This window comes from Salvelinus fontinalis, chromosome 10 (genome assembly GCF_029448725.1).
Source record: "Salvelinus fontinalis isolate EN_2023a chromosome 10, ASM2944872v1, whole genome shotgun sequence".
In the NCBI taxonomy this organism is placed as follows: domain Eukaryota; kingdom Metazoa; phylum Chordata; class Actinopteri; order Salmoniformes; family Salmonidae; genus Salvelinus; species Salvelinus fontinalis.
In genome coordinates this window covers 42056257-42082938 of record NC_074674.1, presented here as the reverse complement: position 1 = coordinate 42082938, position 26682 = coordinate 42056257, and the positions used below count along the sequence as shown (strand labels likewise).

General features: G+C 44.7%; 2 protein-coding genes across 13 annotated transcripts in view; both read left to right on the top strand.

Moving 5' to 3' along the window:
• proser1 (proline and serine rich 1) overlaps nucleotides 1–20319 on the top strand; it is a 47353-nt gene extending 27034 nt beyond the window's left edge. For 2 of the 12 annotated variants that reach the window (XM_055936831.1, XM_055936829.1), the window contains 2 exons: nucleotides 10559–10688; nucleotides 10879–20319. In XM_055936831.1, coding sequence (XP_055792806.1) covers nucleotides 10559–10688; nucleotides 10879–10980 — 232 coding nt within the window. In that variant the 3' untranslated portion in view covers nucleotides 10981–20319. The remainder of the gene's footprint in view (nucleotides 1–10558; nucleotides 10689–10878) is intronic. The other 10 variants (XR_008761137.1, XR_008761136.1, XR_008761133.1 and 7 more) reach the window with 10 other exon arrangements.
• A 3859-nt stretch (nucleotides 20320–24178) lies between these two features.
• The window catches only part of stoml3b (stomatin (EPB72)-like 3b), a 28491-nt gene continuing 25987 nt past the window's right edge, over nucleotides 24179–26682 (top strand). The window contains exon 1 of the mRNA XM_055936827.1: nucleotides 24179–24347. Within this exon, the coding sequence (XP_055792802.1) occupies nucleotides 24281–24347 (67 nt within the window). The 5' untranslated portion in view covers nucleotides 24179–24280. The remainder of the gene's footprint in view (nucleotides 24348–26682) is intronic.

The following is a 26682-nucleotide window of genomic DNA, read 5'->3' as shown; positions in this document are numbered from 1 at the left end:
TGGGTCAGTCTATAGGACTGTATCAGTAGATGGGTCAGTCTATAGTACTGTATCAGTAGATGGGTCAGTCTATAGTACTGTATCAGCAGATGGGTCAGTCTATAGTACATGGGTCAGTCTATTGTACTGTATCAGTAGATGGGTCAGTCTAGAGGACTGTATCAGTAGATGGGTCAGTCTATAGTACTGTATCAGTAGATGGGTCAGTCTATAGGACTGTATCAGTACATGGGTCAGTCTATAGGACTGTATCAGTAGATGGGTCAGTCTATAGTACTGTATCAGTAGGTGGGTCAGTCTATAGTACTGTATCAGCAGATGGGTCAGTCTATAGTACATGGGTCAGTCTATAGTACTGTATCAGTAGATGGGTCAGTCTAGAGGACTGTATCAGTAGATGGGTCAGTCTATAGTAGATGGGTCAGTCTATAGTACTGTATCAGCAGATGGGTCAGTCTATAGTAGATGGGTCAGTCTATAGTACTGTATCAGCAGATGGGTCAGTCTATAGGACTGTATCAGTAGATGGGTCAGTCTATAGGACTGTATCAGTAGATGGGTCAGTCTATAGTACTGTATCAGTAGGTGGGTCAGTCTAGAGAACTGTATCAGTAGATGGGTCAGTCTATAGTACTGTAGCAGTAGATGGGTCAGTCTATAGGACTGTATCAGTAGATGGGTCAGTCTATAGTACTGTATCAGTAGATGGGTCAGTCTATAGTACTGTATCAGTAGATGGGTCAGTCTAGAGGACTGTATCAGTAGATGGGTCAGTCTATAGTACTGTATCAGTAGATGGGTCAGTCTATAGTACTGTATCAGTAGATGGGTCAGTCTATAGTACTGTATCAGTAGATGGGTCAGTCTATAGTACTGTATCAGCAGATGGGTCAGTCTAGAGGACTGTATCAGCAGATGGGTCAGTCTATAGTACTGTATGAGTAGATGGGTCAGTCTATAGTACTGTATCAGTAGATGGGTCAGTCTATAGGACTGTATCAGTAGATGGGTCAGTCTATAGGACTGTATCAGTAGATGGGTCAGTCTATAGTACTGTATCAGTTTATGGGTCAGTCTAGAGAACTGTATCAGTAGATGGGTCAGTCTAGAGGACTGTATCAGTAGATGGGTCAGTCTATAGGACTGTATCAGTAGATGGGTCAGTCTATAGTACTGTATCAGTAGATGGGTCAGTCTATAGTACATGGGTCAGTCTATAGTACTGTATCAGTAGATGGGTCAGTCTATAGTACTGTATCAGTAGATGGGTCAGTCTATAGTACATGGGTCAGTCTATAGTACTGTATCAGTAGATGGGTCAGTCTATAGTACTGTATCAGTAGATGGGTCAGTCTATAGTACTGTATCAGTAGATGGGTCAGTCTATAGTACTGTATCAATAGATGGGTCAGTCTATAGTACTGTATCAGTAGATGGGTCAGTCTATAGGACTGTATCAGTAGATGGGTCAGTCTATAGTACTGTATCAGTAGATGGGTCAGTCTATAGTACATGGGTCAGTCTATAGTACTGTATCAGTAGATGGGTCAGTCTATAGTACTGTATCAGTAGATGGGTCAGTCTATAGTACTGTATCAGTAGATGGGTCAGTCTATAGTACTGTGTCCGTAGATGGGTCAGTCTATAGTACTGTATCAGTAGATGGGTCAGTCTATAGTACTGTATCAGTAGATGGGTCAGTCTATAGTACTGTATCAGTAGATGGGTCAGTCTACAGTACTGTATCAGTAGATGGGTCAGTCTATAGTACTGTATCAGTAGATGGGTCAGTCTATAGTACTGTATCAGTAGATGGGTCAGTCTATAGTACTGTATCAGTAGATGGGTCAGTCTATAGTACTGTAGCAGTAGATGGGTCAGTCTATAGTACTGTATCAGCAGATGGGTCAGTCTATAGGACTGTATCAGTAGATGGGTCAGTCTAGAGGACTGTATCAGTAGATGGGTCAGTCTATAGTACTGTATCAGTAGATGGGTCAGTCTATAGGACTGTATCAGTAGATGGGTCAGTCTATAGTACATGGGTCAGTCTATAGTACTGTATCAGTAGATGGGTCAGTCTATAGTACTGTATCAGTAGATGGGTCAGTCTATGGTACTGTATCAGTAGATGGGTCAGTCTATAGGACTGTATCAGTAGATGGGTCAGTCTATAGTACATGGGTCAGTCTATAGTACTGTATCAGTAGATGGGTCAGTCTATAGGACTGTATCAGTAGATGGGTCAGTCTATAGGACTGTATCAGTAGATGGGTCAGTCTATAGTACTGTATCAGTAGATGGGTCAGTCTATAGTACTGTATCAGTAGACGGGTCAGTCTATAGTACTGTATCAGTAGATGGGTCAGTCTATAGTACTGTATCAGTAGATGGGTCAGTCTATAGTACTGTATCAGTAGATGGGTCAGTCTATAGTACTGTATCAGTAGATGGGTCAGTCTATAGTACTGTATCAGTAGATGGGTCAGTCTATAGGACTGTATCAGTAGATGGGTCAGTCTATAGTACCGTATCAGTAGATGGGTCAGTCTAGAGAACTGTATCAGTAGATGGGTCAGTCTATAGGACTGTATCAGTAGATGGGTCAGTCTATAGGACTGTATCTGTGGCACAATTATTCAGACTATAACAGGCTGTGTCACAACTTGCCCCCTATTGGCTGTATAGTCCACTACTATACCCATGTGACCTGTTCATAAGTAGTACACTATAAAGGAAGAAGGGTGCCATTTGGTCCTCACGCAGCTGATATACAGGTTCCAAGTCATATCTACTACTTGTCACAGGTAGATTTTCCTTCAGGTGTTGTACCACGTCATTAGTATAACGGTGGCCGAAGTCCTCTGTTTTATAACAGGTAGATTTTCCTTCAGGTGTTGTACCAGGTCATTAGTATAACGGTGGCCGAAGTCCACCGACAGGACACTAGTCTATCTCCTGTTTCTGTAGTGAGACAGCTTGATGTACAGGACACTAGTCTCTCTCCTGTTTCTGTAGTGAGACAGCTTGATGTACCAGGACACTAGTCAATCTCCTGTTTCTGTAGTGAGACAGCTTGATGTACAGGACACTAGTCTCTCTCCTGTTTCTGTAGTGAGACAGCTTGATGTACAGGACACTAGTCTATCTCCTGTTTCTGTAGTGAGACAGCTTGATGTACAGGACACTAGTCTCTCTCCTGTTTCTGTAGTGAGACAGCTTGATGTACAGGACACTAGTCTATCTCCTGTTTCTGTAGTGAGACAGCTTGATGTATAGGACACTAGTCTATCTCCTGTTACTGTAGTGAGACAGCTTGATGTACAGGACACTAGTCTCTCTCCTGTTTCTGTAGTGAGACAGCTTGATGTACAGGACACTAGTCTCTCTCCTGTTTCTGTATTGAGACAGCTTGATGTACAGGACACTAGTCTATCTCCTGTTTCTGTAGTGAGACAGCTTGATGTACAGGACACTAGTCTCTCTCCTGTTTCTGTAGTGAGACAGCTTGATGTACAGGACACTAGTCTCTCTCCTGTTACTGTAGTGAGACAGCTTGATGTACAGGACACTAGGCTATCTCCTGTTTCTGTAGTGAGACAGCTTGATGTACCAGGACACCCCCTGGACAGGACACTAGTCTATCTCCTGTTTCTGTAGTGAGACAGCTTGATGTACAGGACACCCCCTGGACAGGACACTAGTCTCTCTCCTGTTTCTGTAGTGAGACAGCTTGATGTATAGGACACTAGTCTATCTCCTGTTACTGTAGTGAGACAGCTTGATGTACAGGACACTAGTCTCTCTCCTGTTACTGTAGTGAGACAGCTTGATGTACAGGACACAAGACTCTCTCCTGTTTCTGTAGTGAGGCAGCTTGATGTACAGGACACTAGTCTATCTCCTGTTTCTGTAGTGAGACAGCTTGATGTACAGGACACTAGTCTATCTCCTGTTTCTGTAGTGAGACAGCTTGATGTACAGGACACCCCCTGGACAGGACACTAGTCTATCTCCTGTTTCTGTAGTGAGACAGCTTGATGTACCAGGACACCCCCTGGACAGGACACTAGTCTATCTCCTGTTACTGTAGTGAGACAGCTTGAGGTACCAGGACACCCCCTGGACAGGACGCTAGTCTCTCTCCTGTTTCTGTAGTGTGACAGCTTGATGAATCAATCAATCAAGTTTATTTTATATAGCCCTTCGTACATCAGCTAATGTCTCGAAGTGCTGTACAGAGACCCAGCCTAAAACCCCAAACAGCTAGAATGCAGGTGTAGAAGCACGGTGGCTAGGAAAAACTCCCTAGAAAGGCCAAAACCTAGGAAGAAACCTAGAGAGGAACCAGGCTATGAGGGGTGGCCAGTCCTCTTCTGGCTGTGCCGGGTGGAGATTATAACAGAACTATGCCAAGATGTTCAAAAATGTTCATAAGTGACAAGCATGGTCAAATAATAATCATGAATAATATTCAGTTGGCTTTTCATAGCCGATCATTAAGAGTTGAAAAACAACAGGTCTGGGACAGGTGGCGGTTCCATAACCGCAGGCAGAACAGCAGCAAGGCCAGGCGGACTGGGGACAGCAAGGAGCCACCACGCCCGGCAGTCCCGACATATGGTCCCAGGGCTCAGGTCCTCCGAGAGAAAGAAAGAGAGAAGGAGAAAATTAGAGAGAGCCAAGATTTTCAAAATGTTCATAAATTACAAGCATTTGTACCAGTACCAGGACACCCCCTGGACAGGACACTAGTCTATCTCCTGTTTCTGTAGTGAGACAGCTTGATGTACAGGACACCCCCTGGACAGGACACTAGTCTCTCTCCTGTTTCTATAGTGAGACAGCTTGATGTACAGGACACTAGTCTATCTCCTGTTACTGTTGAGAGACAGCTAGATGTACAGTCCACCCCCTGGACAGGACACTAGTCTCTCTCCTGTTTCTGTAGTGAGACAGCTTGATGTACAGGACACTAGTCTATATCCTGTTTCTGTAGTGAGACAGCTTGATGTACCAGGACACCTCCTGGACAGGACACTAGCCTATCTCCTGTTTCTGTAGAGACAGCTTGATGTACAGTCCACCCCCTGGACAGGACACTAGTCTATCTCCTGTTACTGTAGTGAGACAGCTTGATGTACAGGACACCCCCTGGACAGGACACTAGTCTATCTCCTGTTTCTGTAGTGAGACAGCTTGATGTACCAGGACACACCCTGGACAGGACACTAGTCTATCTCCTGTTACTGTAGTGAGACAGCTTGATGTACCAGGACACCCCCTGGACAGGACACTAGTCTATCTCCTGTTTCTGTAGTGAGACAGCTTGATGTACCAGGACACCCCCTGGACAGGACACTAGTCTATCTCCTGTTTCTGTAGTGAGACAGCTTGATGTACCAGGACACCCCTTGGACAGGACACTAGTCTATCTCCTGTTTCTGTAGTGAGACAGCTTGATGTACAGGACACTAGTCTATCTCCTGTTACTGTAGTGAGACAGCTTGATGTACCAGGACACCCCTTGGACAGGACACTAGTCTATCTCCTGTTTCTGTAGTGAGACAGCTTGATGTACAGGACACTAGTCTATCTCCTGTTTCTGTAGTGAGACAGCTTGATGTACCAGGACACTAGTCTATCTCCTGTTTCTGTAGTGAGACAGCTTGATGTACAGGACACTAGTCTATCTCCTGTTTCTGTAGTGAGACAGCTTGATGTACCAGGACACCCCCTGGACAGGACACTAGTCTATCTCCTGTTTCTGTAGTGAGACAGCTTGATGTACAGGACACCCCCTGGACAGGACACTAGTCTCTCTCCTGTTTCTGTAGTGAGACAGCTTGATGTATAGGACACTAGTCTATCTCCTGTTACTGTAGTGAGACAGCTTGATGTACAGGACACTAGTCTCTCTCCTGTTACTGTAGTGAGACAGCTTGATGTACAGGACACAAGACTCTCTCCTGTTTCTGTAGTGAGGCAGCTTGATGTACAGGACACTAGTCTATCTCCTGTTTCTGTAGTGAGACAGCTTGATGTACAGGACACTAGTCTATCTCCTGTTTCTGTAGTGAGACAGCTTGATGTACAGGACACCCCCTGGACAGGACACTAGTCTATCTCCTGTTTCTGTAGTGAGACAGCTTGATGTACCAGGACACCCCCTGGACAGGACACTAGTCTATCTCCTGTTACTGTAGTGAGACAGCTTGAGGTACCAGGACACCCCCTGGACAGGACGCTAGTCTCTCTCCTGTTTCTGTAGTGTGACAGCTTGATGAATCAATCAATCAAGTTTATTTTATATAGCCCTTCGTACATCAGCTAATGTCTCGAAGTGCTGTACAGAGACCCAGCCTAAAACCCCAAACAGCTAGAATGCAGGTGTAGAAGCACGGTGGCTAGGAAAAACTCCCTAGAAAGGCCAAAACCTAGGAAGAAACCTAGAGAGGAACCAGGCTATGAGGGGTGGCCAGTCCTCTTCTGGCTGTGCCGGGTGGAGATTATAACAGAACTATGCCAAGATGTTCAAAAATGTTCATAAGTGACAAGCATGGTCAAATAATAATCATGAATAATATTCAGTTGGCTTTTCATAGCCGATCATTAAGAGTTGAAAAACAACAGGTCTGGGACAGGTGGCGGTTCCATAACCGCAGGCAGAACAGCAGCAAGGCCAGCTAAAAGGCCAGCTAAAACAGTATTTGGTTCTCGTTTAGGTCCAATTTATTTTATTTCATAGTTTAACTTACATTCGACCATGTAGTCTATATTTCATGTGGAGACGTCAAAGATCTCATTCCAAAATCATGGACATTAATATGGAGTTGGTTCCCCCCTTTGCTGCTATAACAGCCTCCACTCTTCTGGGAAGGTTTTCCACTAGATGTTGGAACATTGCTGCTATAACAGCCTCCACTCTTCTGGGAAGGTTTTCCACTAGATGTTGGAACATTGCTGTTATAACAGCCTCCACTCTTCTGGGAAGGCTTTCCACTAGATGTTGGAACATTGCTGCTATAACAGCCTCCACTCTTCTGGGAAGGCTTTCCACTAGATGTTGGAACATTGCTGTTATAACAGCCTCCACTCTTCTGGGAAGACTTTCCACTAGATGTTGGAACATTGCTGCTATAACAGCCTCCACTCTACTGGGAAGGCTTTCCATTAGATGTTGGAACATTGCTGCTATAACAGTCTCCACTCTTCTGGGAAGGCTTTCCACTAGATGTTGGAACATTGCTGCTATAACAGCCTCCACTCTTCTGGGAAGGCTTTCCACTAGATGTTGGAACATTGCTGCTATAACAGCCTCCACTCTTCTGGGAAGGCTTTCCACTAGATGTTGGAACATTGCTGTGGGGACTTGCTTCCATTCAGCCACAAGAGCATTAGTGAGGTCGGGCACTGATGTTGGGCGATTAGGCCTGGCTCACAGTCGGCGTTCCAATTCATCCCAAAGGTCTTCGATGGGGTTGAGGTCAGGGCTCTGTGTAGTCAAGTTCTTCCACATCGATCTCAACAAACCATTTCTGTATGGACCTCTCTTTGTTGCACGGGGGCATTGTCATGCTGAAACAGGAAAGGGCCTTCCCCAAACTGTTGCCACAGAGTTGGAAGCACAGAATCATCTAGAATATCATTGTATGCTGTAGCGTTAATATTTCCCTTCACTGGAACTAAGGGGCCTGAACCATGAAAAACAGCCCCAGACCATTATTCCTCCTCCACCAAACTTTACAGTTGGCATTATGCATTGGGGCAGGTAGTGTTCTCCTGGCATCCGCCAAACCTAAATTAATCTGTCGGACTGCCAGATGGTAAAGCGTGATTCATCACTCCAGACCATGTGTTTCCACTGCTCTAGAGTCCAATGGCGGCGAGCTTCTGTATTGGAGGCGTGAGTCGGGGGGTATAAGGGTGCTGTCGTCACGGTGAATTATGACAGCCATATAATGTTATCTAGCGCAGGCCAAAGTCTAGCTGGCGCTGGCCTCGCCCTCTTTGTACATTTCTACTGTTAAGACGGCGGGTAAAGGTTATTGTATGAGTTGAGTCGACCTTGGCAAAGGAGAAGATGCTTCGAGGCCTACCCACGAGAAGGATTGGAGTCAATTCCGTTTCGACTCAGTGAGCTGGACTCTGACAATTCAAAGAGTTGAACGTCTCATTGTCTTGTTCAAGTAAAATTTCAGTTGACTGGAAATTGACTGAATTCAAGCAGTTGCTTCATCCATTTTTGGACTTGTAAATGAATGGTATGTGTAGTCTACCCATTGACTTTTGAAGAATCAAACTTTTAAATGCCTCATGAGCTTAGTTCAACTGTCCTACCCCCCCCCCCCCCCATCAGAACCTATTTTAAATGCCTAATGAGCTTAGTTCAACTGTCCTACCCCCCCCCCATCAGAACCTATTTTAAATGCCTCATGAGCTTAGTTCAACTGTCCTACCCCCCCCCCCCATCAGAACCTATTTTAAATGCCTCATGAGCTTAGTTCAACTGTCCTACCCCCCCCCCCCCCCCCCCCCCCATCAGAACCTATTTTAAATGCCTCATGAGCTTAGTTCAACTGTCCTACCCCCCCCATCAGAACCTATTTTAAATGCCTCATGAGCTTAGTTCAACTGTCCTACCCCCCCCCCATCAGAACCTATTTTAAATGCCTCATGAGCTTAGTTCAACTGTCCTACCCCCCCCCCCCCATCAGAACCTATTTTAAATGCCTCATGAGCTTAGTTCAACTGTCCTACCCCCCCCCCCATCAGAACCTATTTTAAATGCCTCATGAGCTTAGTTCAACTGTCCTACCCCCCCATCAGAACCTATTTTAAATGCCTCATGAGCTTAGTTCAACTGTCCTACCCCCCCCCCCCCCCATCAGAACCTATTTTAAATGCCTCATGAGCTTAGTTCAACTGTCCTACCCCCCCCCCATCAGAACCTATTTTAAATGCCTCATGATCTTAGTTCAACTGTCCTACCCCCCCCCCCCATCAGAACCTATTTTAAATGCCTCATGAGCTTAGTTCAACTGTCCTACCCCCCCCCCCCCCCCCCCCATCAGAACCTATTTTAAATCCCTCATGAGCTTAGTTCAACTGTCCTACCCCCCCCCCATCAGAACCTATTTTAAATGCCTCATGAGCTTAGTTCAACTGTCCTACCCCCCCATCAGAACCTATTTTAAATGCCTCATGAGCTTAGTTCAACTGTCCTACCCCCCCCCCATCAGAACCTATTTTAAATCCCTCATGAGCTTAGTTCAACTGTCCTACCCCCCCCCATCAGAACCTATTTTAAATGCCTCATGAGCTTAGTTCAACTGTCCTACCCCCCCATCAGAACCTATTTTAAATGCCTCATGAGCTTAGTTCAACTGTCCTACCCCCCCCCCCCCCATCAGAACCTATTTTAAATGCCTCATGAGCTTAGTTCAACTGTCCTACCCTCATCAGAACCTATTTTAAATGCCTCATGAGCTTAGTTCAACTGTCCTACCCCCCCCCCCCCCCCCCCCCATCAGAACCTATTTTAAATGCCTCATGAGCTCAGTTCAACTGTCCTACCCCCCCATCAGAACCTATTTTAAATGCCTCATGAGCTTAGTTCAACTGTCCTACCCCCCCCCCCATCAGAACCTATTTTAAATGCCTCATGAGCTTAGTTCAACTGTCCTACCCCCCCCCCCATCAGAACCTATTTTAAATGCCTCATGAGCTTAGTTCAACTGTCCTACCCCTCCCCCCCATCAGAACCTATTTTAAATGCCTCATGTGCTTAGTTCAACTGTCCTACCCCCCCCCCCCCCCCCACCACCACCACCAGAACCTATTTTAAATGCCTCATGAGCTTAGTTCAACTGTCCTACCCCCCCATCAGAACCTATTTTAAATGCCTCATGAGCTTAGTTCAACTGTCCTACCCCTCATCAGAAGCCAACATGTCAGCTTGTTTTACTCCAATGTTTGGAAACACAGTGTAAGGGAATGTCCTTTGTTACTGTTTCCACTGCTGATTGGCATTCCTAACAGTCCTATATGTCTGTCTCTCTGTCTGTCTCTCTGTCTCTCTCTGTCTCTGTCTGTCTGTGTCTCTGTCTGTCTCTCTCTCGCTATGTCTCTCTCTCTCTCTCTCTCTCTCTCTCTCTCTCTCTCTCTCTCTCTCTCTGTCTCTCTCTCCCCCCTCTCTCTCTCTCTCTTTCTCTCTCTGTCTCTCTCTGTCTCTGTCTCTCTCTCTCTCTATGTCTCTCTCTCTCTCTCTATGTCTCTATCTATGTCTCTCTCTCTGTCTCTCTGTCTCTCTGCCTCTCTGTGTCTCTCTCTGTCTCTGTGTTTCTCTGTGTCTCTCTCTCTCTCTCTCTCTGCCTCTATCTGTCTCTGTCTCTCTCTATCGATCTGTCTGTCTCTATCTGTCTCTCTGTCTCTGTGTGTCTCTGTGTCTCTCTCTCTCTCTCTGTGTCTCTCTCTCCCCCCCTTCTCTCTCTCTCTCTCTCTCTCTCTCTCTCTCTGTGTCTCTCTCTCCCCCCCTTCTCTCTCTCTCTCTCTCCAGGCTGTCTAGTGGCCTCCAGCCTCCAGGTGGCGCTGCGTTTCCTGGACTATTGTCTTTCCCCGGCATGCCAGGCTTCTCCCCCTCCCCCAGCCAACTACACAACCCTGCCATGCAGTCAGCCCTGCTACAGGTACACACACGCACGGACTCACACATTCAGAATCACACACAAGACACACAAGACACACACACGCACACACGCGCACACACACACACACACACGCAAAAAAAAAAACATACACACACAGAAATGCACATTTTGCATGATGATTTTATTGTACCTACAATCTCTCTCTCTCTCTCTCCGTTCTGTGTTCCAGGCCCACTCTGCGTCTGTATTGGAGGGTTATACCACCTACCCCCCTGGACCTGGTAACCCGTTCCAGCCTGGCTTACACCCATCCCAGCTGGGCTGGCAGTGACCGGAACATTCTCTCTCTCTCTCGCTCTCTCACTTACTCACAAAATACACACACACACACAAGCATGCAAAACACATGCGCACACACCCGCTCTCGCACTCAGTCGGTGTGGACTTGGGGTTAACTTGTATCCCTGTACTCACTACAACTTGCCAAGACTGTTGATCGAGAAAAGAGACTTCTTTTGTTTCAACTTTCACACTCCGTCAATATGAACTGAAATAAGAGGAAGTAGAGAAAGCCTTCTAAGAGAAGTAGAGAAAGAGGAAGTAGAAAGCCTTCTAAGAGAAGTAGAGAAAGAGGAAGTAGAAAGCCTTCTAAGAGAAGTAGAGAAAGAGGAACCAATTTGTAAGTCGCTCTGGATAAGAGCGTCTGCTAAATGACTTAAATGTAAATGTAAATGAAGTAGAACGCCTTCTAAGATTTGAGGACCAATTACACAACAGACAAAGAATTGAATTGAAAAGGGTTTATTGAAAGCTTTGTTGTCACTGTAAACAGGGTGGACAATGATTTACCCCTTCCAGAGGATCGTGACTGAGACAAACTTCCTCACAGAGAGAGGAAAGGTCTATTTTAGCTTCATCTCTCTTTCTGTCAAGACGACGTCTGACTAGATCTATCTGATGTTCTATCTGTCTGATGTGCTATCTGTCTCACTGTAGATCTATCTGACTGTAGATCTATCTGATGTTCTATCTGTCTGACTGTAGATCTATCTGATGTTCTATCTGTCTGACTGTAGATCTATCTGATGTTCTATCTGTCTGACTGTAGATCTATCTGATTTTCTGTCTGTCTGACTGTAGATCTATCTGATGTTCTACCTGTCTGACTGTAGATCTATTTGACTGTAGATCTATCTGATGTTCTATCTGTCTGACTGTAGATCTATTTGACTGTAGATCTATCTGATGTTCTATCTGTCTGACTGTAGATCTATCTGATGTTCTATCTGTCTGACTGTAGATCTATTTGACTGTAGATCTATCTGATGTTCTATCTGTCTGACTCTAGATCTATTTGACTGTAGATCTATCTGATGTTCTATCTGTCTGACTGTAGATCTATCTGATGTTCTATCTGTCTGACTGTAGATCTATCTGATTTTCTGTCTGTCTGACTGTAGATCTATCTGATGTTCTATCTGTCTGACTGTAGATCTATTTGACTGTAGATCTATCTGATGTTCTATCTGTCTGACTGTAGATCTATCTGATGTTCTATTTGTCTGACTGTAGATCTATTTGACTGTAGATCTATCTGATGTTCTATCTGTCTGACTGTAGATCTATCTGATGTTCTATCTGTCTGACTGTAGATCTATCTGATGTTCTATCTGTCTGACTGTAGATCTATTTGACTGTACATCTATCTGATGTTCTATCTGTCTGACTGTAGATCTATCTGATGTTCTACCTGTCTGACTGTATATCTATTTGACTGTACATCTATCTGATGTTCTATCTGTCTGACTGGAGATCTATTTGACTGTAGATCTATCTGATGTTCTATCTGTCTGACTGTAGATCTATTTGATGTTCTATCTGTCTGACTGGAGATCTATTTGACTGTAGATCTATCTGATGTTCTATCTGTCTGACTGTAGATCTATCTGATGTTCTATCTGTCTGACTGTAGATCTATCTGATGTTCTATCTGTCTGACTGTAGATTTATTTGACTGTACATCTAGCTGATGTTATATCTGTCTGACTGTAGATCTATTTGACTGTAGATCTATCTGATGTTCTATCTGTCTGATGTTCTATCTGTCTGACTGTAGATCTATCTGATGTTCTATCTGTCTGACTGTAGATCTATCTGATGTTCTATCTGTCTGACTGTAGATCTATCTGATGTTCTATCTGTCTGACTGTAGATCTATCTGATGTTCTATCTATCTGATGTTCTATCTATCTGATGTTCTATCTATCTGACTGTAGATCTATCTGATGTTCTATCTGTCTGATGTTCTATCTGTCTGACTGTAGATCTATCTGACTGTAGATCTATCTGATGTTCTATCTATCTGACTGTAGATCTATTTGACTGTAGATCTATCTGAGGTTCTATCTGTCTGACTGTAGATCTATCTGATGTTCTACCTGTCTGACTGTAGATCTATTTGACTGTACATCTATCTGATGTTATATCTGTCTGACTGTAGATCTATTTGACTGTAGATCTATCTGATGTTCTATCTGTCTGACTGTAGATCTATCTGATGTTCTATCTGTCTGACTGTAGATCTATTTGACTGTAGATCTATCTGATGCTCTATCTGTGTCATTGTAAACAGAGTGACAATGGTTTATGATTTTATAACTGGTGCTGTGTTTCAAATAGTACCCTATTCCCTATATAGTCCACTATTCCCTATATAGTCCACTATTCCCTATATAGTCTACTATTATTATATAGTCCACTATTCCCTATATAGTCCACTATTATTATATAGTCCACTATTCCCTATATAGTCCACTATTATATAGTACCCTATTATTATATAGTCCACTATTATTATATAGTCCACTATTCCCTATATAGTCCACTATATAGGGACTAGGGTGCCGTTAGTCTGGGTATTGTATTTAACAATGGCTACTCCAGTCATGCTGACTCATCAGGACTATACTAGATGTTAAACGCTTCATGTGATGAACATTATGCATTGTGTTTAGATGACCAGGATACCAGGTGAAGCATTGTGTTTAGATGACCAGGATACCAGGTGAAACATTGTGTTTAGATAAACAGGATACCAGGTGAAACATTGTGTTTAGATGACCAGGATACCAGGTGAAACATTGTGTTTAGATGACCAGGATACCAGGTGAAACATTGTGTTTAGATGACCAGGATACCAGGTGAAACGTTATGTTTAGATGACCAGGATACCAGGTGAAACATTGTTTAGATGACCAGGATACCAGGTGAAACATTATGATGGCCAGGATACCAGGTGAAACGTTATGTTTAGATGACCAGGATACCAGGTGAAACGTTATGATGGCCAGGATACCAGGTGAAACATTGTGTTTAGATGACCAGGATACCAGGTGAAACATTGTGTTTAGATGACCAGGATACCAGGTGAAACATTGTTTAGATGACCAGGATACCAGGTGAAACGTTATGTTTAGATGACCAGGATACCAGGTGAAACATTGTTTAGATGACCAGGATACCAGGTGAAACATTGTGTTTAGATGACCAGGATACCAGGTGAAACATTGTTTAGATGACCAGGATACCAGGTGAAACATTATGATGGCCAGGATACCAGGTGAAACGTTATGTTTAGATGACCAGGATACCAGGTGAAACATTGTGTTTAGATGACCAGGATACCAGGTGAAACATTGTGTTTAGATGACCAGGATACCAGGTGAAACGTTATGATGGCCAGGATACCAGGTGAAACATTATGTTTAGATGACCAGGATACCAGGTGAAACATTATGTTTAGATGACCAGGATACCAGGTGAAACAATGTGTTTAGATGACCAGGATACCAGGTGAAACATTGTGTTTAGATGACCAGGATACCAGGTGAAACATTGTGTTTAGATGACCAGGATACCAGGTGAAACATTGTGTTTAGATGACCAGGATACCAGGTGAAACATTGTGTTTAGATGACCAGGATACCAGGTGAAACATTTCCTTGAAGACTCAAACTGAATTCTCCCTCTTGCTCTATGTGCTCAACATACTTCAGTCTGAGACTGTCATCATTGAAGTAGTTTGTGCTGACAAAATGTAATCAAGCTACTTGGATTGTTTTTTTTTAACCAATCAGAGTATCAAAGCCAATGACACGTTTTCAAAACGCCACTTTACCCGCGTGTGTTCTGGCGCCGGTCCATCGGTTTCTGGACCTATCAGTACAATTAGAGTGTTTTTCCATTCTAGAACTTGTCGGAGAGGGAGTCAGACCCAGACGATGAGTCTGAGTAGCCAGACAACTAAAGCATACGTGTTCCATATGGATTAATACCGGTATACACACACACACACTCTCTCACTGGACAGTTTATTAGGTACGCCCATCTAGTACTGGGTCAGACCTCCCCGCCCCCACTTTGCATCCAGAACATCCTGAATTCTCCGGGGCGTTCTACAAGGTGTCGGAGACGTTCCACAGGGATGTCGGGGGCATTCTGACATGATGGCATCACGCTGTTGCTGCGGATGGGACGGCGACACATTCAGGCTGCGAACAAGCCTATTCCATCTCATCCTACAGATGCTCCGTTGGGTTCAATCAAGTTTATTTTATTTTTATAAATCAAATGAAATCACAGTTATTTATATAGCCCTTCGTACATCAGCTAATATCTCGAAGTGCTGTACAGAAACCCAGCCTAAAACCCCAAACAGCTAGAATGCAGTTGAAGAAGCACGGTGGCTAGGAAAAACTCCCTAGAAAGGCCAAAACCTAGGAAGAAACCTAGAGAGGAACCAGGCTATGAGGGGTGGCCAGTCCTCTTCTGGCTGTGCCGGGTGGAGATTATGTACATCTATCTGATGTTATATCTGGGTTGAGGTCTAGTTCTGCACACCACGGTTGTACTGCGTCGTTATTTACCCGTTATGTGGACCGCTTGTTCGCTTGCACGATTCTTGTCCTCGGACGAGCTGTTTTCACCCACAGGACTGCCGCTGACTGGGTATTTGTCGAGACGTTTTTCGGGGGAAAAACCCTGGACACTGTCGTGCATGAAAAGCCCGGTAAAGCGGACGGCCCGACGATCATACCACGCTCAAAGGGTCGCTTAGGTTAATCGTTTTCTGTCCATTCTAACGTTCAATCGAACAGTAACTTGAATGCCTGTCTGCCTGCTTTTATACAGCACACCACGGTCACGTGACTCAGGAAGGAGCGAACCGTCTTTGTGAACGTCGGTGGTGGACCTAATAAACGTTCCAGTCAGTGTTTACCTCATCCCATTAGTGAGTGCAGGACACAAATGTTATTTATGTGTGTATTATACTCAGGCTATTCGGTTGACCAGGCTGTGCTGTAAGGTCAAAGGTTGACGTGTGCGGACCATGCTCAGTGATGAAGTTTCCCCTAGGTACAGATCTAGGATCAGTTTCCCCTAGCTACAGATCTAGGATCAGTTTCCCCTAGCTACAGATCTAGGATCAGTTTCCTCTAGGTACAGATCTAGGATCAGTTTCCCCTGGGTACAGATCTAGGATCAGTTTCCCCTAGGTACAGATATAGGATCAGTTTCCCCTAGCTACAGATCTAGTATCAGTTTCCCCTGGGTACAGATCTAGTATCAGTTTCCCCTGGGTACAGATCTAGGATCAGTTTCCCCCGGGTACAGATCTAGGATCAGTTTCCCCTGGGTACAGATCTAGGATCAGCTTCCCCTGGGTACATATCTAGGATCAGTTTCCTCTAGGTACAGATCTAGGATCAGCTTTCCCTGGGTACAGATCTAGGATCAGTTTCCCCTGGGTACAGATCTAGGATCAGCTTCCCCTGGGTACAGATCTAGGATCAGCTTCCCCTGGGTACAGATCTAGGATCAGCTTCCCCTGGGTACAGATCTAGGATCAGCTTCCCCTGGGTACATATCTAGGATCAGTTTCCTCTAGGTACAGATCTAGGATCAGTTTCCCCTGGGTACAGATCTAGGATCAGTTTCCCCTGGGTACAGATCTAGGATCAGCTTCCCCTGGGTACATATCTAGGATCAGTTTCCTCTAGGTACAGATCTAGGATCAGCTTCCCCTGGGTACAGATCTAGGATCAGTTTCCCCTGGGTACAGATCTAGGATCAGCTTCCCCTGGGTACAGATCTAGGATCAGCTTCCCCTGGGTACAGATCTAGGATCAGCTTCCCCTGGGTACAGATCTAGGATCAGTTTCCTCTAGGTACAGATCTAGGATCAGTTTCCTCTAGGTACAGATCTAGGATCAGTTTCCCCTGGGTACAGATCTAGGATCAGTTTCCCCTGGGTACATATCTAGGATCAGTTTCCTCTAGGTACAGATCTAGGATCAGCTTCCCCTGGGTACAGATCTAGGATCAGTTTCCCCTGGGTACAGATCTAGGATCAGCTTCCCCTGGGTACAGATCTAGGATCAGCTTCCCCTGGGTACAGATCTAGGATCAGCTTCCCCTGGGTACAGATCTAGGATCAGTTTCCTCTAGGTACAGATCTAGGATCAGTTTCCCCTGGGTACAGATCTAGGATCAGTTTCCCCTGGGTACAGATCTAGGATCAGCTTCCCCTGGGTACAGATCTAGGATCAGCTTCCCCTGGGTACAGATCTAGGCAGGGGAAACTTCTCCCTGCTCTGTGAAGCTCCTGTGTTTTAACCCCTGTGATGTCACAAAGGAGGGCGCTGTGATTCTCTTGGCACTCTACTGTGTGTTTGTAGATTTTATTTTTAAGTAACTGATGTTGAGCCATTTGCTGGGATTATTTTAAATTCATTGTGAGACTATTAGGGTACATTTGAAAACGGTTTAGTTTGATGTCACTGTGTGTGTGTGTGTGTGTGTGTGTGTGTGTGTGTACAGAGCCTTCAGAAAGTATTCACACTCCTTGACTTTTTCCAAATGTAGTTTTGTTACAGCCTGAATTTAAAATGGATTAAAAGTAGATTTTGTGCCACTGGCCTCTACACACACACACTACCCCATCATGTCAAAGTGGAGTTATGTTTTTAGACATTTTTACAATCTAATTAAAAATGTAAAATCTGAGATGTCTTGAGTCACTAAGTAATACACCTCTTTGTTATGACAAGCCTAAATAAGTTCAGGAGTAAAAATGTGTTTAACAAGTCACATAATAAGTTGCATGGACTCACTCTGTGTGTAATAATAGTGTTTAACAGGATTTTTGACTACCTCATCTCTGTACCCCACACATACAATTATCTCCAATGCCCCTCAGTCGAGCAGTGAATTTCAAACACAGATTCAACCACAGAGACCAGGGAGGTTTTCCAATGCCTCGCAAAGAAGGGAACCTTTTGGTAGATGGGTAGAAATGAAAAAGCAGACATTCAATATCCCTTTCAGCATGGTGTTATTAATTACACTTTGGATGGTGAATCAATACACCCAGTCACTACGAAGATACAGGTGTCATTCCTAACTCAGTTGCCGGAGAGGAAGGAAACAGCTCAGGGATTTCATCATGAGGCCAATGATGACTTTAAAACAGTTACAGAGTTTAATGGCTGTGATGAGAGAACACTGAGGATGGATCAACAACATTGTAGTTACTCCACAATACTAACCTGAATGACAGAGTGAAAAGAAGGAAGCCTGTACAGAATAAAAATATTCCAAAACGTGTATCCTGTTTGCAACAAGGCACTAAAGTAACACTGCCACCATGGAATGGAATGGAGCTAAGCACAGACAATATTCTAGAGAAAAACCTGGTTCAGTCTGCTTTCCACCAAACACTGGGAGATGAATTCATCTTTCAGCAGGACAATAACCTAAAACACAAGGCCAAATCTACACTGGAGTTGCTGACCAAGAAGATATTGAATGTTCCTGAGTTACAGTTTTGACTTAAATCGGCTTAAATCTCTGGCGAGACTTAAATGGTCGTCAAGCAATTATCAGCAACCAATTTGACAGAGTTTGAAGAATTTTTAAAAGTGTAATGGGTAAATGTTGTACAATCCAGGTGTGCAAAGCTCTTAGAGACTCACCCAGAAAGAGACTCACAGCTCTTAGACTGACCCAGAACGAGACTCGCAGCTCTTAGAGACTGACCCAGAACGAGACTCGCAGCTCTTAGAGACTGACCCAGAAAGAGACTCGCAGCTCTTAGAGACTGACCCAGAAAGAGACTCGCAGCTCTTAGAGACTGACCCAGAAAGAGACTCACAGCTCTTAGAGACTGACCCAGAAAGAGACTCGCAGCTCTTAGAGACTGACCCCGAACGAGACTCACAGCTCTTAGAGACTGACCCCGAACGAGACTCACAGCTCTTAGAGACTGACCCAGAAAGAGACTCGCAGCTCTTAGAGACTGACCCAGAAAGAGACTCACAGCTCTTAGAGACTGACCCAGAAAGAGACTCACAGCTCTTAGAGACTGACCCAGAAAGACTCACAGCTCTTAGAGACTGACCCAGAAAGACTCACAGCTCTTAGAGACTGACCCAGAAAGAGACTCACAGCTCTTAGAGACTGACCCAGAAAGAGACTCACAGCTCTTAGAGACTTACCCAGAAAGACTCACAGCTGTAATCACTGCCAAAGGTGACTCTAACATGTATTGAATACTTATGTAAATGAGATATTTCTATATTCTAAAATAAATATGCAAACATTTCTAAAAACATTTTTACTTTGTCATTATGAGGTATTGTTTGTAGATGGGTGAAAATATATATATATTTAATCCTTTTTTTGAATTGTGGCTGTTACACAACAAAATGTGGACTAAAGTCAAGGGGTCTGAATACTTTGTGAAAACACTAATACCAGCGAGGTTATAATAGATAGAGAGAGAATGTCTGTCTGAGTTCGTACATACTGATTGAACTTGAAATCCTGTTGCTAAGTGACACTTTTGTTTGTAAACATTTTATTCTAACGTGGACCGATGGGCAGGAGACTTGGAACTGTCTCTATGACAACATGTATTACGTTGTGTAAATGTAACCGTAGAAACCTGTTGTGCTGAAGTTAGCCACTCCACACACACCTTCTGTAACTGACTGACCGTCGTGAACGAGAATGGAAGCAGCATTAGTGTGTAGATTATCTTTCTCTCTGCAGGTAGCCTAGTGGTTAGAGACAGGCAGCCTAGTGGTTAGAGACAGATAGCCTAGTGGTTGGAGCAGGTAGCCTAGTGGTTAGAGACAGGTAGCCTAGTGGTTAGAGACAGGTAGCCTAGTGGTTCGAGCAGGCAGCCTAGTGGTTAGAGCAGGTAGCCTAGTGGTTAGAGCAGGTAGCCTAGTGGTTAGAGACAGGCAGCCTAGTGGTTAGAGACAGATAGCCTAGTGGTTGGAGCAGGTAGCCTAGTGGTTAGAGACAGGTAGCCTAGTGGTTAGAGACAGGTAGCCTAGTGGTTAGAGACAGGTAGCCTAGTGGTTAGAGCAGGTAGCCTAGTGGTTAGAGCAGGTAGCCTAGTGGTTAGAGACAGGTAGCCTAGTGGTTAGAGCGTTGGACTAGTAACCGAAAGGTTGCTAGATCGAATCCCCGAGCTGACAAGGTAAAAATCTGCCCCTGAACAAGACAGTTAACCCACTGTTCCTAGGGCGTCATTGTAAATAAGAATTTGTTCTTAACTGACTTACCTAGTTAAAGGTTAAATAAAAAAATTGTTGGAAAATGACTCGCATTTCACTGTTAGTCTACACCTATTGTTTTACGAAGCATGTGACAAACAAAATGTGATTTTACATTTAATACCGTACATCCCTTTAGCTCCATAATGAAATAGTTTCCTTGTCTTATAATCCCTGGTGGAACTGAGAACGCTGGAAACACACACACACACACACATTCACCTCACCTGTTGAACTGGGTAGGGTTGTGAATGACAACCCCAGGCTAAAGAAGAAAGTGTCTGGTGGATTAGGTTTTGAACCAAGGGAAATATATCTTTGACCATAATGAATCCATATATTGTATATTTATAGTCTGGCCATAATGAATCCATCTATTGTATAAAAAAAGCCTAATCCACTCATTTGAAGGTTTGTCGACATACGCTTGTATATATAGTGTATCTCAGCTTGGATGTCGATCCTCAAGCGCAATCTTTTGTATATTGTATGTAGTGTATGTTTACATCTCTCAATTCAAAGGGCTTTATTGGCATGGAAACGTGTGTTTACATTACCCAAGCAAAGAGGAATAGACAATTAACAAAAGGGAAATTAACAAGGGAAACATTAGTGAACATTACACTCACAAAAGTGTTGAAAGAATAAAGACATTTTAAGTCTTTTATAATTGGCTGTGTAAAGTGTTGTTAAAATGTGCAAATAGTTGAAGTATGAAAGGGGAAAATAAATAAACAGATAAATATAGCTGGTATTTACAATGTTGTTTGTGCTCCACTGGTCGCCCTGTTCTCATCGCAACGGGCCACAGAGGTCTGCCTATGACCGCCTGTCTCCATAGCAATACTCACTGAGTCTGTACATAGTCAAAAGTATTTCTTAAGTTTGGGTCAGTCACAGTGGTCAGGTATTCTGCCACTGTGTACTCTCTGTTTAGGGCCAAATAGCATTCTAGTTTGCTCAGTTTTTTTGTTGTTGATTCTCTCCCCCCTGCCTCCCTCTTCACACCTATAGAGTCTGCCCCCCCTGCCTCCCTCTTCACACCTATAGAGTCTGCCCCCCTGCCTCCCTCTTCACACCTATAGAGTCTGCCCCCCTGCCTCCCTCTTCACACCTATAGAGTCTGCCCCCCTGCCTCCCCCTTCACACCTATAGAGTCTGCCCCCCTGCCTCCCTCTTCACACCTATAGAGTCTGCCCCCCTGCCTCCCACTTCACACCTATAGAGTCTGCCCCCCTGCCTCCCACTTCACACCTATAGAGTCTGCCCCCCTGCCTCCCTCTTCACACCTATAGAGTCTGCCCCCCTGCCTCCCTCTTCACACCTATAGAGTCTGCCCCCCTGCCTCCCTCTTCACACCTATAGAGTCTGCCCCCCTGCCTCCCTCTTCACACCTATAGAGTCTGCCCCCCTGCCTCCCCCTTCACACCTATAGAGTCTGCCCCCCTGCCTCCCTCTTCACACCTATAGAGTCTGCCCCCCTGCCTCCCCCTTCACACCTATAGAGTCTGCCCCCCTGCCTCCCCCTTCACACCTATAGAGTCTGCCCCCCTGCCTCCCCCTTCACACCTATAGAGTCTGCCCCCCTGCCTCCCCCTTCACACCTATAGAGTCTGCCCCCCTGCCTCCCTCTTCACACCTATAGAGTCTGCCCCCCTGCCTCACTCTTCACACCTATAGAGTCTGCCCCCCTGCCTCCCTCTTCACACCTATAGAGTCTGCCCCCCTGCCTCCCTCTTCACACCTATAGAGTCTGCCCCCCTGCCTCCCTCTTCACACCTATAGAGTCTGCCCCCCTGCCTCCCCCTTCACACCTATAGAGTCTGCCCCCCTGCCTCCCCCTTCACACCTATAGAGTCTGCCCCCCTGCCTCCCCCTTCACACCTATAGAGTCTGCCCCCCTGCCTCACCCTTCACACCTATAGAGTCTGCCCCCCTGCCTCCCCCTTCACACCCATAGAGTCTGCCCCCCTGCCTCCCCCTTCACACCCATAGAGTCTGCCCCCCTGCCTCCCTCTTCACACCTATAGAGTCTGCCCCCCTGCCTCCCTCTTCACACCTATAGAGTCTGCCCCCCTGCCTCCCTCTTCACACCTATAGAGTCTGCCCCCCTGCCTCCCTCTTCACACCTATAGAGTCTGTTAATGTGTTTGTTAGGGCTGAGGCCACACCCTCTCTGGGCCGAGCCTATAAACATAAGAGGCTTTATAAACAATGCTACTCCTCTCTCTCTCCCTCTCAATTCAATTCAAGGGGCTTTATATGCATGTGAAACATGTGTTAACATTGCCAAACTAAGTGAAGTAGATAATAAACAAAAGTGAAATAAACAATAAAAATGAACAGTAAACATTACACATACAGAAGTTCCAAAAGAATAAAGACATTACAGATGTCATATTATGTATATTGTCACGATATTCGTAGTGAGCAGACCAAAGCGCAGCGTGACGTGAAGACATATCATATGACTAAACACGAAGAACACTAAACAAACTAACAAAATACGACCGCTATAAACAACGAGAACATAGATGCAACTTCACATAGACAATCACCCACAAACTAAACTGGAAAAATGGCAACCTAAATAGGATCCCCAATCAGAGACAACGATCAACAGCTGCCTCTGATTGGGAACCAATACAGGCCACCATAGACCTACATAATGCCTAGACTAGACACACACACACCTAGACATACCAAAACCCTAGACTACACACACACACACACCTAGACATACCAAAACCCTAGACAAGGCAAAAACACACATACCACCCTCTTCACACCCTGACCTAACCAAAATAATAAAGAAAACTAAGAATACTAAGGTCAGGGCGTGACATATATAAACAGCGTTGTAACAATGGTTAAAGTACAAAAGGGAAAATAAATAAGCATAAATATGGGGTGAATTTACAATGGTGTTTGTACTTCACTGGTTGCCCTTTTCTTGTGGCAACAGGTCACACATCTTGCTGCTGTGAGGCACACTGTGGCACACTGCGACCTGTATGCTCTCGTTGGCTGGCCCTCGCTACATATTCGTCGCCAGACCCACTGGCTCCAGGTCATCTATACGTCTTTGCCAGGTAAAGCTCCGCCTTATCTCAGCTCACTGGTCACGATAACAACACCCACCCATAGCACGAGCTCCAGCAGGTATATCTCACTGGTCATCCCCAATGCCAACACTTACTTTGGCCGCCTCTCCTTCCAGTTCTCTGCTGCTAGTAACTGGAATGAAATGCAAAAATCACTGAAGCTGGAGACTTATATTTCCCTCACTAACTTTAAACATCAGCTATCTGAGTAGCTAACCGATCACTGCAGCTGTACATAGTCAATCTACCTACCTCATCCCCATATTGTTTTTATTTACTTTTCTGCTCTTTTGCACACCGGTATCTCTACTTGCACATCATCATCTGCTCATCTATCACTCCAGTGTTAATTTGCTAAATTGTAATTCCTTTGCTACTATGGCCTATTTATTGCCTTACCTCCTCACGCCATTTGCACACACTGTATATAGACCTTCTTTTTTTTTCTATTGTGTTATTGACTGTATGTTTGTTTTATTCCATGTGTAACTCTGTGTTGTTGTTTGTGTCGCGCTGCTTTGCTTTATCTTGGCCAGGTCGCAGTTGTAAATGAGAACTTGTTCTCAACTGGCCTACCTGGTTAAATAAAGGTGAAATAAAAATGTTTTTAAAAAATACTGTGTTATTTCACCCAGGAGATATGGGATATCTAGATATGTGTCTCTCTCCCCTGCCTCCCTCTTCACACCTATAGAGTCTGTTAATGTGTTTGTTAGGGCTGAGGCCACACCCTCTCTGGGCCGAGCCTATAAACAGAGAGGCTTTATAAACACTGCTACTCCTCTCTCTCTCTCACACACACACTCCTCTCTCTCTCTCTCACACACACATCTCTCTCTCTCACACACACATCTCTCTCTCTTTCTCTCTCTCACGAGTCAAGGAGGAGACCCAGTGCTGTTGCATGGAAATGGACAGCGAGATGGAAAGTGGTCAGAAGAGACGAGTCAACAGCAAAGATAATCTGATAGGTAAGATAATACGTTAGGTTATAACTATTTTAAGTCTCCCTCTTTATTATATTTTCTCTAACTCTATCTCAATGTTTCTTTCTCTCTCTTTAAATCACTCTTCTTTGCACTCTTTCACCCACTTTTCTCTCCAGACTCTCTCTCTCTCTCTCTGTCTCTGTCTCTCTGTCTCTCTCTCTGTCTCTCTCTCTCTCTCTGTCTCTCTGTCTCTCTCTGTCTCTCTCTCTCTCTCTCAGCTGATCTTTGCTCTATGGAAACTGCCGTGTTGTCAGGGAGTTGTTAAATAATAGGTTACTTAGGGCAAAACGGCTTTATTAGTGGTAACAATGTACACTGACTCTCCACAGCACTACATTCTTACAGACAGTTACCTGTTACAGTTACCTAGCTCAGGATACACGTTTCTTAACACTTACAGTGGACCGGGGCAGCTCTAGCAGGGCAGAAATCTGACCAACTGACTTGTTGGAAAGGTGGCATCCTATGATGGTGCCACGTTGAAAGTCACTGAGCTCTTCAGTGTGGGCCATTCTACTGTCAATGTTTGTCTATGGAGATTGCATGGCTGTGTGCTCTATTCTAGAACCCTGTCAGCAACAGCTGAAATATCCAAATCCACTCATTTGAAAGGGTCTCTTTTGTATATATAGTGTATTACAGAGTGGGTCAGGGAGCGTTTGAAAATGTCCTGCGGCCAGAATGTTAACCATTTTTTAAGATCTTACTCTGGAGAGCGTGATCACACAGTCATCCGGAACAGCTGGTGCTCTCATGCATGGTTCAGTGTTGTTTGCCTCGAAAGTGAGCACTCGGCAGCTCACGGCTGGGTTTCCCTTTGTAATCCGTGATAGTTTGCAAGCCCTGCCACATCCGACGAACGTCTGAGCCGGCATAGTAGCATTCAATCTTAGTCTTGTATTGACTCTGCGCCTGTTTGATGGTTTGTCAGAGGGCGGGATTTCTTATAAACGTCCAGATTAATGTCCCTCTCCTTGAAAACAGCATCTCCAGCCTTTCGCTCAGTGCAGATGTTGCCTATAACCCTTGGCTTCTGGTTGGGCTATGTACTGTACATACGGTCACTGTGGGTACGACGTCTATGTAGTTACTAATGAAGCAGGTGATTGATGTGGTGTACTCTTCAATGCCATCGGAGGAATTCCGGAACATAATCCAGTCTGTGCTGCAAAACAGTCGTGTAGCGTAGCATCTGACCACTTCTGTATTGAGTGAATCACTGGTACTTCCTGTTTGAGATTTTGCTTGTAAGCAGGAATCAGGAGGATAGAGTTATGGCCAAATGGAGGGCGAGGGAGAGCTTTGTACGCGTCTCTGTGTGTAGAGTAAAGCTGGTCTACAGTTTTGCCTCCTGTAGGTTGCACATGTGACATGCTGGTAGAAATGAGGTAAAACGGATTTCATTTTCCCTGCATTAAAATCACCAGCCACTAGGGGCGCCGTATCTGGATGAGCATTTTCTTGTTTGCTTATGGTGGAATACAGCTCGTTGAGTCTGGTCTTAGTGCCAGCATCGGTCTGTGGTGGTAAATAGACAGATACAAAAAATATAGATAAACTCTCTTGGTAAATAATATGGTCTATAGCTTATCATGAGGTATTCTACCTCAGGCGAACAGAAACTTGAGACTTCCTTAACGTTAGAGATCACACACAAGCTGTTTTTAAATGAGACACACCCTTCCTCTCTTGGTCTTAACTGAGTCTGCCGTCCGGTCTTGGCGATTCATAGAAAAACCAGAGAGATGTATATTATCCATGTCCTCATTCAGCCTCGACTCCGAGAAGCATAAGAGCTTGACATCGACAGTTCTTCAGGTCCTGTTGATAGGAGAGTCACGAATTAGTCTCCCTTTTGTTGGCCAATAGAACGGAGGGTAGAGGCAGGTTATTTATTGGCCAACGTAGTTTCGTCAGGGTGCCCGCACGTCGATCTGCTTTACACTGTCTTTTACTTTTCTGAGACTCTGGGTTTAGGGCTGTGTAGTAAGGTTAGGATTTAGGGAGCGTACCTGACCCCCCCCCCCCCCTAAATGGTTAAGATTAGGAAATAGGAAGGGTCACCTGATCCCTTTAATGGTTAAGGTTAGGATTTAGGAAGGGTCACCTGATCCGTTTAATGGTTAAGGTTAGGATTTAGGAAAGGTAACTTGATCCCTTTAATGGTTAATTATGGTTTGCAGTTGTGTTGTTGTGATCAGTAGTTGGGGTCAGTAGTTGGGGTCAGTAGTTGTGGTCGGTAGTTGTGGTCAGTAGTTGTGTGGTTGTGGTCAGTAGTTGTGGTCAGTAGTTGTATGGTTGTGGTTAGTTGTTGTGG